The sequence below is a fragment of the Terrapene carolina genome, unplaced genomic scaffold, assembly GCF_002925995.2.
Source record: "Terrapene carolina triunguis isolate 2854851 unplaced genomic scaffold, T_m_triunguis-2.0 Scaffold31918, whole genome shotgun sequence".
Classification (NCBI taxonomy): domain Eukaryota; kingdom Metazoa; phylum Chordata; order Testudines; family Emydidae; genus Terrapene; species Terrapene triunguis.
In genome coordinates, this window is record NW_020696269.1 from 1 (window position 1) to 11,908 (window position 11,908).

Below are 11,908 nucleotides of genomic sequence, written 5' to 3' on the forward strand. Positions count from 1 at the left end.
CACACCCCCAGCTGATCCGGCACACAGAAGGGGTTCCTCCAAGGAACTGTTAAAAGCTGGGTATGGCACAGATCCTGGAGATCCAGGACACCCCCTCCACCACTAGTCCCAGAAGGTACAGGGATCCTTCCAAGCAGAGTGCCCACGGTGCCCTTGTGCTGACTGGCAGAATGAGCCCAGGAGTCCCACGGAGGGGAAGCCCTGGGAGCCCTGCTATCCTTACCAGCTGCTGCCTCTCAGAGCTGGCTAGGGGCGCAGAGGCTCTGGACACAAGGGTGGGGCTTCAGTTAGGGGTCCCCACTGCGCCAGCCAGCCCTGTCTCAGGAGCAGGGTCCGTGCCAGCCTGTGTGCCCTGCATAGGCAGCTCCCTGGGCAGCTGGCCCAGTGGTGCGGGTCCCGCTGCTCTGCCTTTGAGCCCCGCCAAGGGCATGCACAAACCTGCCAAAGGGGCGGGCAGGCCCTGCGAGTGCTCTGCGGGCCAGCCAGCCAGCCAGCTGGCCAGGCACTGTGCCCAGCTCAGTGAAAGGCCTTGCGCAGCCCTGGAGTAACTGGCCTGATTGGCCACTGACCTGTCTATTGGGGCTGCCTAATGACTAATGATGAAGGCAGAGCTCCTAGATTCATAGACTATGGCCAAAGGGACCATGTAGTGTGACCTGCCGGATCCGGGGGGATGGATAGCTCAGCGGTTTAAGCATTGGCCTGCTAAACCCAGGGTTGTGAGTTCAATCCTTGAGGGGGCCTCTTAGGGATCTGGGGCAAAAATCAGTACTTGGTCCTGCTAGTGAAGGGAGGGGGCTGGACTCAATGACCGTTCAGGGTCCCTTCCAGTTCTATGAGATAGGATATCTCCATATATATATAACAAGGGCCGGGGGACCTCACCCGCTTCCCCCAGCATTGAGGGCAGCCAGGCTCGATGTGACACCTTCACTGGGTGGAGAATCCACCCTTGTCCTGACAATTCAACACCCTCCCTGGTCAGCCCTGGGGACGAATGCGTCTGGCATCAGTGTCCCGCTGTGGGTTCTTGGGCTCTTCTCAGCTACAAGGGGCTTTTCAATGCAGTTGGGATTTTCTCTGCAGATAGGGGCTAGGACCCCGCGCCCGCGATCAACTCCCCTCTCCGTCTTTGCTCGGCAACCAGATCGGGCTCCGTCCATCTCACTGCACAGCGCTTCCTCCAGCCCTCGCATACCAGGCCAACCAAGCTGCCAGGCCCCAGGACAGTGTGTGAACCCTTAGGGACTGGGACCTTTCACCTGGGCTGTGGGGCAGCCTCACCCAGCTCAGCTGGCCCTCGGCACAGCTCCTGCCCTTTCTGACTGTCCTGCTTTCTCCTTCCTCCTAGGTGGGCCCTTCCCAAAGCACACCATTTGCAAGGTGAGTGTCTGCTGGTGCAGGCACGCTGGGCCCAGCCCATGCCACCACACTCTCTGCCCCTGTGGCCCAGGACTGCAGGTGGAATCTGGGTCGCTAGGGGGCACCAGTGCTGAGCCCCAGCAGGGCTCCTGGCCCCTGGGGAGCGTGGGGCCGGGAGGTGGAATGGGAGCAGCACAGGGCATTTCCCCATGTGGGGGCCCAGCCTAGCAGGGGGGTGGGAGTTGGGTCCCGCGGGGCACTAGTGGTTGTGCAGCTCACGGTGCTGCGTGATGCCTGGTCCCATGGGGCTGATGCCATGGGTTTGGGTGCTGGCGAGGGGGCCTGGAGGGGCTGGCTAGCGCCAGGACCCTGTTAACTGAGGTCGTGTCCTCGGCGCCCGCAGGTGCAGTGCATCGCCACCCTGCAGGTTGGCTCCATCCAGGCAGGGAACTCATCTGAGTGTGGCCAGTGCTTCAGCCTCTCCTGGATGCCTTCCAAGCCCCACCAGCACCTGGCAGCCGGCTTCTACGATGGTGAGTCAGCCTCCCGTTTGGCACTAGGACGGGCAGGGCCAGGGTGCCGAAGAGGCTGGGTGGGATACTTGGCGGGGCAGGAGGGTGGGCAGGCAGGTGACAGGGTGGGCACTGGACAGGGCGGCTGGGGGCACGGATGGGAAGGGGACAGGGTGTGGCCACAGGGTGGGAGTGTTACCTGCACAAAATTCTCAGGCATGACTTTCCCTTGGTGAATCCATGCTGACTGTTCCTGATCACTTTCCTCTAAGTGCTTCAAAATTGATTCCTGGAGGACCTGCTCCATGATTTTTCCAGGGACTGAGGTGAGGCTGACTGGCCTGTAGTTCCCCGGATCCTTCTCCTCCTTCCCTTTTTTAAAGATGGGCACTACATTAGCCTTTTTCCAGTCATCCGGGACCTCCCCCAATCGCCAGGAGTTTTCAAAGATAATAGATTATCTAGTTCTTGTCTGTGCGGCTCCTGCAGCGAGTCCAGCCCAGCCAGGCCCCTGCAGGAGGCTTGTCCTGTGTCCCATCCAGGTGCAACACTCCTGGGGCGGAACTGCAGTGGCACTGGCCGCCTGGCCAAACGGGAACCGTGGATCAGCCACCTGGCTACAGCGTCTGCCAGCCCCTAGCTCTGAGAGGCCAAGGTGGAGCTGTGGTGCAGCCCGGCCAATGCCAGGCCAGGGCTTGCTGTCTTGGCGCTCTCTGTCAGTCGTCTGAGGTGTGTGTGCTGTCTCTGAGAGCCAGAGCTCAACACAGCCACCAGACAGTTCTTGTCTGTCTTCTCCACACCCAGCCATGCTGTGGTCATGTGCTCAGCTGCCACAGCTGAGTGTGGCTCTGCGCTCAGCGGGTTCCCTTGGGCACTGCAGGGCCGGCCGTGCCAGTGGGTGGGTCCTGGCAGCTGAGTCTCAAATCCCCCAGCTGATGGGCCAGGGCCTCAGGAGAAAATCAGTCTCTCTGCCCTGCCCCTCCCCCCCCCTTGTGTGGCTGTCTGGGGTGGCTCCAGGGCACTCGCCCCACACTGGCTGGGAGTTCTGTGCTTCCATTTCACCTACCCATTATCAGTGTGACCTCCTCAGGCACAATCCCAGCTTCAGCACGGAGTCACAGCCAGTGCCTGGGGCCCTCCGCTCCATCTTGCCACCCTCGCAAGCTCTTACCAAAAATCACACCAATAGTCAGGTTACTCCCAGCCCCAAAGCACCAGTCACTTACCCCAGGCTTCGATCCCACACCAAAGACGCTTGTAGCCAATCCTGTCATTAACTGAAGATTTAGGGTCGCTAAGAAGAAGCAAGGAGGGTTATTTACAAAGTTAAAGCAGGGTCTCAAAAGGTGGTAGAAGCTGCTGTAACAAGCAAGCTCTCTACGTCCTGTAGGGCAAGCCCAGGCCGAGCAGCAGGGGAACCCTTGCGTGTTGCCCTCGCAAAGTCCAAGCAGCACGGAGAGAGAGTTTCTTCTTGTCGGGGATTTTTATCCCCTTCCCCCAGAGCTCAAGGTGAGGCCAGGAGGTCTGGCGTCTCCTTCGTGGGGCTGGGGGAGGCAGTTAACAAAGGCTTTGTTCTTGGAGAGTTCACAGTGCTCAATGGACTGCCTTGGTGGACAGGACAGGGCCTTCTGTAGGAAGCCAGCGTTTTCCATGAATTAATGCTGCTTTCTTGGGTGATGGCTTGCACCGTTAAGTGTTTGCAATGCAACTCTCTACTACCACCTTGTCCCGTGGGGCACAGATGTCCGACGGGAGAGGAGCATCCTGCAGGCATCTCAAAGTCAGAACACTTTGGTATAAACTTACCCCCGTGTTAGCAGCACTAGCGCAGGGGAGTCGGGCGGGTTCCGGCTGTCTATTGGTCAGTGTTCAGGCGAGATCTCGGGGCCTTGGCATGAGTTGGCACCTGGTCTGTCAGCATCACAGCAGCAGTGCCAAGCAGATCTGTACAGAGTCATAAAGATAGCTCATAGAAATCAGACAATTCCCACAGACCCCCTAACCCCGATGCTGCCCCGTGGCAGGGGGGCGCTCCCCAGCTCTGTGGGCTGCCGGTGCTGGGCTCACGGGCATCTCGGTGTGTTCCCCTAGGCACCGTGGCCATCTGGAACCTGCCCACCAAGTCCCTGCTGCAGCGTGTGCGCCAGCCCGATGGCTCCCTCAAGCTCTACCCCTTCAGGTGCTTCCTTGCCCACGACCATGCCGTCAGGAGCATCGAGTGGTGCAAAGTCAACAGGTGAGCGGTGGGCCGGGCGGGGGCAGCTAGTGCCTGCCAGGGAGGGGCCCAGCCTGGCTAGGAAAGGCCCTACCCCACGGTGTGTTGCTTGCCCGGTTACCTGTGGGGGAGGGTGTGTGGGCCAGGCGTTTGAGCTGGCCCTGAGGTGCTGGCTCCCGGGGGGATGGGGAGGGGGCCCAGGGCTCTTGGGGTGTGGGGGCGTGGGGCTCTGAGCGCTGCTCCTCTTCTGGCTCTCAGCAACTTTCTGGTTACGGCGGGGAATGACCGGAAGATCAAGTTCTGGGACCTGCGGCGGCTCTATGAGCCCATCAACAGCATCAAGCGTTTCCTGACCACCGAGATCACCTGGCTGCTGCCCTACAATGGTGTCACTGTGGCCCAGGACAACTGCTACGCCTCGTGAGTGACCCTTCCCGTGCCGTGGCGGGAGCCTGGCTCCTCCCCTGGGCTGGGCCTGCTGGGATCCCTGCATTGCCTGGCCCCTGGGGAGGGGGCAACCTGCCAGCACTGGGCTCTCACTCGCTCTCTCTTGCAGGTACGGACTGTGTGGAATCCACTATATTGACGCCGGCTACCTGGGCTTCAAGGCCTATTTTGTGGCCCCGCGCAAGGGGACTGTGTGGGTAAGAGCTGGTGGGGGGAGGGGTCAGGGTCCTGGGGTGCTTGGGGCCAGCTGTGCCCCATAGCCCTTGGCGGGCTGCTGGCTCCTGCGCTCTGCTGGGTTTGGCTCTCGGGGACACGCTGTGCTGCCTGGAGCAGGGCCCCTGGCTCCCACATCGCCCACTTGGTCCAAACCTGTGGCAGGGTGGAGCCGGGGCCCTGCTGCCCGTGGGGTTTCCCGTTCCCCTTTCCTGGCCCGCCAGGGACATCCCAGCCCTGCCACATGGGCACCTCTCTGACTGGTGGCTGGGGCCTGCCGGGGCACCTCTGTCTCGGAGCGGGGCCTGCACTGACAGCTTTGCTCCCCTCTCCCTGGGCAGAGCATCTCCAGCTCCGACTGGCTGAACGCTGTGGCGGCCGGGGACATCACTGGGGAGCTGCTGGCGGCGGTGCTGCCCGACCTGGCCATGAACCCGCTCAACATCAAGCGGCCCTCGGAGCGCAGATTTGTAAGTCTCTCTCCTTGGGGGAGCAGCCCAGTGGGCTGAGGACACGGCTCTGGGGGGAATGGCATGCGAGGGGGGTGGGGGCCAGGGGGCTCAAGGGCTGAACGGGGCGGGGGGACCATAGAGTTGGGTAGGCAAGTGGTTTGGCAGGATGGGTCCATGGGGCTGGGGCGAGTGGGATGGAGGGGTTGTGGGGGGGTGAGCTGCTGGGAAGACCGTGGGGCACAAGGCAAGTCCTGTCCCTGGGAGCAAGGGGGGCTGGGTGGAGGGCTGTGGTGGCTGAGGGAATAAAGGGGACAGACGTGTTAACGTGACCTGGTGTCACGGACTCACAGATCGTGCCCACTCTTGGCCCCGTGCGGTCCGTGGGGGGTGCCCCTTTTAGTGAGACAGCCCTTCTCGGGGGTCCACTCTCTCTCGGGGTCCGGCCCCTCCACCTCCTGGATCCGCACCTCTCTGAGCCTTAGCCCGTCTGTCTCTGCCGTGGGCCCCCTCAGGGAGTCCACTCGCTCTGGACCCCCGGGGCCTCCACCCCCGAAGGGGTTGATGCAACCCTGTTCTCTAGACCGGAGTGACTCTCAGCCAGCATGAAACAGAAGGGTTTATTGAGAGTTGAACACAGCACAGGAACCTCTCTGACCCTCAGGCCTGGCCTCCCTCAGCCCAGCACATCCCAGTCTCTCTGCCTCCAGGTGGGCTCTGCCTGCTCCCCCTCTCCAGCCCCGAGCCCCCCTGCTCCCAGCTGGGCATCTCAGATCACTGGCCCCAGGCCCCGCCTCTGTCCATTGTCTCCTCTTCAGGTAAACAGGGTCGTAAACCGGGGCCTCCGCTCCTGCTTCTCCCTCTGGCTGGAACCGGCTGGTTAGGTCACTGGGTCCTCACTCTGCAGCCCATTGTCCTCCCACTGGCCAGAACCGGCTGCGTCTCCTCAGCTGGGCCTCTGGGTCACCAGGTCGCCAGGTCACCGGTCGCTGGGGTATCCATCCTCCCGGCCACCGGATGGGTCCCCGCGTCCTCTCTCCGGTCCTCTGCAAAACACACTCCCTCTCCCCTCACCTCGTTAAACCAGTAACACCCAGGGAAACCGAGTCCCACCCCCTCTGCATGCAAACCATTGAAACCCCACAGAAAACAAGAAAACCCCCCACTTCGTCACACCTGGCCCCCGTCCAGCCCTGACCTGAGGCCTCGGCCTGTGGTGTCCATGGCCCTGCCCATAACAACCCCTGATTAAGGAACAGCTGGTGGGCCCCAGTGACAAGGAAATCTTCCTAAGGCTCTAATTGTACCAGCCTCTCCTGGCCCTTGGCGAGGGTGGGAAGGGAAAGCCCCGGTAAGACAGTCCCTTGGCCGGTCTCCGAGCCAGAGCTGCCATGGTGCGGGGCCAGGAGGGCAGTGTCCTCTCGGCCCCGCTCTGGCTGCCCTGGTCAGGAACCTCTCAGCATCGGGACGAGGGCCCGGTGCCGCATGCTCCCGTAGCCTCCCCCATTCCTACAGCTGTTCTGGTTCCCCATGGCTCTTCCTTCGCCAGCCCCACAGCGCTCAGGGGAGCAGCCCGGCCCCCCGTTACTGTGCCCAGTGTCTGACTGACCCATTTTCGCTCACTACCTTCCGGCACCCCAGCTCTGTCAGCACCGTCCTTGGCCCTTGGTTCGGCCCCGGACAGGAGCCACAGCGAGGCCCCATCGTCATCCCAGGCCCTGCTCCCCTGGGGGACAGCCGGCCCCAGCCAAGTCCCTGGGACTGGGAGCAGCGTGGCCCTGCCCTCAGTACTGTCTCCTCCCCCAGCCTATCTACAAAGCGGATCTGGTGCCCTGCAGCTCTGCGGGAGGCGAGGAGGAGCCGAGGCCGAAGAGCAGGACGTACAGCGAGATGACGAAGGAGCACTGCCTCCGATTCCAGGACACGGACCTGGTACAGGCAGCCCTGTTGTCTCCGCCCTCGTGTGTGTGTGTGTGTGCGGAGGTCTCTGCCCCTCGCCTGTGTGGGGGGGGGGGTCTCTGCTCCCCTCCCCCTCCTGTGTGTGTGTGTGTGCGGAGGTCTCTGCTCCCCTCCTGTGTGTGTGTGGGGGGGTCTCTGCTCCCCTCCGCCTCCTGTGTGTGTGTGTGGGGGGGCTCTCTGCTCCCCTCCCCCTCCTGTGTGTGTGTGTGTGGGGGGGTGCCTCTGTGCAGACGGGGAAGCTGGGGTCACCAGGCCCCGCAGAGTTGCAAGCGGAATCCAGCTCTGCTGAGAGCCAGTGCAGAGCACTACCCACAAGGCCGCATGGCCTACGGCCTGCCGCTCGCCCGCAAGCTCGCCCCCTCACCTGCCCCCTCGCCCGCAAGCTTGCCCCCCGCCCCTTCGCCCACAAGCCTGCCCCCCGCCCCCTCGCCCACAAGCCTGCCCCCTCGCCCCCGGACCCGCCCCCTCACCCGCGGGCCTGCCCCAGCGTCCTGCTCACTCTGTACCCTGCCCCCCAGCGCAGCTTCCGAAACTTCTTCAGCCGGGAGCCCATGCGCAGGATGCACGAGCAGGAGGTGAAGGCCGAGCTGAGCCTGGACCGTATGCAGCTGGAGTCCATCCACAAGGTGAGCGCCGGCCGCAGCCCTGTGCCGGGAAGAACTCTCCCGGTAAGCCGGGTCGCTGCTCCCCCCGCCATGCTGGAGGGGCCTGGCCCCCCACCGGTCCCCCTTCACTCCTGCTGTGCTGGAGGGGCCCGGCCCCCCACCGGTCCCCCTTCACCCCCCCGTGCCAGTCCCAGCAGGATCTCCATGTGCTCTCCCTGCACTGTCTCCTAGAGCCTCGCAGTGGGGAGAGTGCTGGGGGGCAGGGCTGGACCCCAGGGGGCTTGGGGGCGGGACCTGGCTCAGCCCAGGTAGAATCCCCCCAGGCTGCAGCTGGAGCCCCTTGCGGGGCGCTGGGCTAGCCCTTGCCACCCGCTGCCTGCCCTCCCTCCTCTCAGAGCCGGTCCACAGTGCGAGGTGGAGATGCAGAGTATGTGGGGCAGGGCTGGGAAGGGGGCAGGAGACCTGAAGCCACTGGCCTCTGGGCTGTTGAGCCCCCCCTTCCCCCCCCCCAGCTGGGGCAGGGCCAAGGGCAGCACAGGGGGCCCCAGGACATGCGGCAGGGGGCAGCCCGCGGGAGGCAGCCATGCAGCAGGCCTGTCTATCTCATAGGGCGGGGGGCGGCAGGGAGCTCCTGTGAGCAGCCCCTCACAGTCGGCAGGATGAGGCAGATGACGCCTGGAATTATTTCAAATTGAAGTTGCATGAGCTGTCCGAGGCCTGTATCCCGAGAAAGGGAAAACGGTTAGTAGGCAGGAGATTTAGACCTAGCTGGATGAGTGGGCGTCTCAAAGGGGCGATTAAGAAAAAACAGAAAGCGTACAAAGAATGGAAGAGGGGAGGGATCAGCAAGGAAACCTACCTTATTGAGGTCCGAGCATGTAGGGATGCAGTGAGAAAGGCCAAAAGCCGTGTAGAGTTGGACCTTGCGAGGGGAATTAAATCAAATAGTAAGAGGTTTTATAGCCATATAAATAGGAAGAAAACAAAGAAAGAGAAAGTGGGACCGCTGAAGAATGTAGATGGAGTGGAGATTAAGGATAATCTACGCATGGCACAATATCTAAATGAATATTTTGCATCAGTCTTTAATAAGGCTAATGAAGGGCTTAGGAATAGAGGGAGCAGGACAGAGGGGAATAAAGAAGGAGGGAATGACATTACAGTATTAGAGGTGGAAGCTAAACTTCAGCAGCTAAACGGGACCAAATCGGGCGGACCGGATGATCTTCATCCTAGAATATTGAAGGAAGTGGCGCGAGAAATTGCAAGCCCCTTAGCGATAATTTTTAATGAATCTGTAAACTCGGGGGTGGTACCGTTGGACTGGAAAATAGCTAACATGGTTCCTATTTTCAAGAAGGGGACAAAAAGTGACCCGGGTAATTACAGGCCTGTTAGTTTAACATCTGTAGTATGCAAGGTCTGGAAAAAATTTTGAAGGAGAAAGTAGGTAAGGGCCTTGAGGTGAATGGTAATTGGGACAAATTACAACATGGGTTTACGAAAGGTAGATCGTGCCAAACCAACCTGATCTCCTTCTTTGAGAAAGTAACAGACCTTCTAGATAAAGGGAATGCGGTGGATCTAATATACCTCGATTTTAGTAAAGCGTTTGATACGGTACCGCATGAGGAATTATTGGTTAAACTAGAAAAGATGGGGATCGATATGAAAATCCAGAGGTGGATAAAGAACTGGTTAAAGGGGAGACTGCAGCGGGTAGTACTGAAAGGAGAACTGTCAGGTTGGAGGGAGGTCACCAGTGGGGTTCCTCAAGGTTCGGTTTTGGGTCCGATTTTATTTAATCTATTTATTACTGACCTCGGAACCGAATGTAGGAGTGGGCTGATAAAGTTTGCGGATGACACAAAGTTGGGAGGTATTGCTAATTCGGAGAAGGATCGGGATATTCTGCAGGGAGACTTAGATGACCTTGTAAATTGGAGTAATAATAATAGGATGAGATTTAATAGTGAGAAGGGTAAGGTGATGCATTTAGGGATGACTAACAAGAATTTTAGTTATAAGCTGGGGACGCATAGGTTGGAAGTGATGGAGGAGGAGAAGGACCTCGGAGTCCTGGTTGATCGCAGGATGACTATGAGCCGGCAATGTGACGTGGCTGTTAAAAAAGCTAATGCGATCTTGGGATGCATTAGGTGAGGTATTTCTAGTAGGGGCAAGGAGGTGCTGCTTCCGTTATACAAGGCGCTGGTGAGACCTCATTTGGAGTACTGCGTGCAGTTCTGGTCTCCCATGTTTAAAAAGGATGAACTCAAACTGGAACGGGTACAGAGAAGGGCCACTAGGATGATCCGAGGAATGGAAAACCTTTCCTATGAAAGGAGACTCGAGGAGCTCGGTTTGTTTAGCCTAACCAAAAGAAGGCTGAGGGAGGATATGATTGCTCTCTTTAAATATATCAGAGGGATAAATACCAGGGAGGGAGAGGAATTATTTCAGCTCAGTACTAATGTGGACACGAGAACGAATGGATATAAACTGGCCGTGGGGAAGTTTAGGCTTGAAATTAGACGAAGGTTTCTAACCGTCAGAGGGGTGAAATTTGGAACAGCCTCCCGAGGGAAACGGTGGGGGCGAAAGACCTCTCTGGCTTCAAGATTAGGCTAGATAAGTTTATGGAGGGAATGGTTTGATGAGATAACGTGATTTTAGTCAATTAGGTAATAAAGTGCCATCGCTGGTAAAATGTGGGTCTGGCTAGAGAATCTTGCCTGTATGCTCGGGGTTTTATTGATCGCCATATTTGGGGTCGGGAAGGAATTTTCCTCCAGGGTAGATTGGCAGAGGCCCTGGAGGTTTTTCGCCTTCCTCCGCAGCATGGGGCAGGGGTCGCAAGCTGGAGGATTCTCTGCGACTTGAAGTCTTTAAATCATGATCTGGAGACTTCAACAGCTGAGATAAGGGAAAGTGAGGGGGTCAGCTTTTGTGGCCTGCATCATGCGGGAGGTCAGACTAGATGACCATAATGGTCCCTTCTGACCTTTAAGTCTATGAGTCTATGAGTCTATGAGCTGTGACCCCCTGTCCTGCTGAGACCTGCTGCTGCGACAGCTGGTGACCCCCTCGCCGGCCCTGCCTGACTCTCCTCTCCCGGCAGGTTCGCTTCAGCCCCAACCTGGACTCTCACGGCTGGCTGGTGTCGGGGGGCCAGTCGGGCATCGTGCGGGCGCACTGCCTGGTGGGGCTCACCTCCCCCGTGGGCCACAAGCTGCTCCAGGAGTGCCGGGCCCAGTTCAGCGCCATGTACGGGGACAGGCCGGAGAGCCCCAGCGCCAGCCCTGCCGAGCACGGCCTCCTGCAGGAACAGTAGCCACCCACCCGCTGCCCGCCCAGCCGGGGCCCTGCACGGGGAGCTGCCTCCAGGCGAGCCTGCTGCAGCGCCTCCCGGGGGTCACCAGGCCTGGGAGGAGACCCCAGCAGCCCAGCCAGGGTCCCGCCTCTAGCTGCTCAGTGCATCATGCGGCCTGCCAGCTCCCGGCCCATGGGCCCCCCCATCTGTCCCCCACGGGGTGCGGGGAGGCTGGCTGGCTGGCTGGGCGAGCTGTGGCTAGCCCCTTCAGCTGTCCCCTTCACGCAGCCTGTGAGCCTAGCGGTGGGGGTTGGGGGGGGGCGACCTGTGCAGGGGCCTCTCACCCAACTATGGGGAGTGGTGGGGCTGACCCTCTGTGCAGGGGCCCCTCACCCAGCCCTGGAACTGGGGGGGGAGGGTTTTGACACTCTGTGAAGGGACCTCTCACCTGCCAGTGGGATGGGGGTGGGGTGACCCTTTGTGCAGGGGCCCCTCCCGGGGTTGAGCCCGTGTGTGTGTGTGTAGCGTTGTGGTTTTGTGCCTGTTGCTGTCTGGTCGTGTGCCTGGCTCCCAGCGTCTGGCTCAGGCCCCTCCTGCAGGCCCGGGCGCGGGTGCCTGTGGGCACCGGGGAGAGGCTGCAGAGCAGCTGTGGGGCCGGGCCCAGGCTGTATGGGCAGCGCCTCGCACCCAGACCAGGAGCCGAGAACTCGCTCACATTGAGCCGCTGTGATCTTAACTGTTCAATAAAGTGTTTGTTTTTTAAAGGGTCCTAGTGGTTTTCTTCTCCTTGGAGCAGGATGGATGGGGGCCTGGGTGGGGAGCTGGTAGGGAGC

General features: G+C 60.2%; 1 protein-coding gene across 1 annotated transcript; it reads left to right on the plus strand.

The window, feature by feature from the left end:
- Positions 1-1,245: 1,245 nt before the first annotated feature.
- LOC112121895 (general transcription factor 3C polypeptide 2-like) lies at positions 1,246-11,190 on the plus strand (the record flags this gene model as incomplete). The annotated part of the gene is made up of 9 exons (XM_026663023.2): positions 1,246-1,383; positions 1,766-1,895; positions 3,966-4,110; positions 4,348-4,509; positions 4,646-4,733; positions 5,091-5,219; positions 7,005-7,130; positions 7,676-7,783; positions 10,884-11,190. Coding segments are annotated over 9 exons (1,239 nt in total), but the record flags the coding sequence as incomplete, so codon positions are not given.
- Positions 11,191-11,908: the final 718 nt, after the last annotated feature.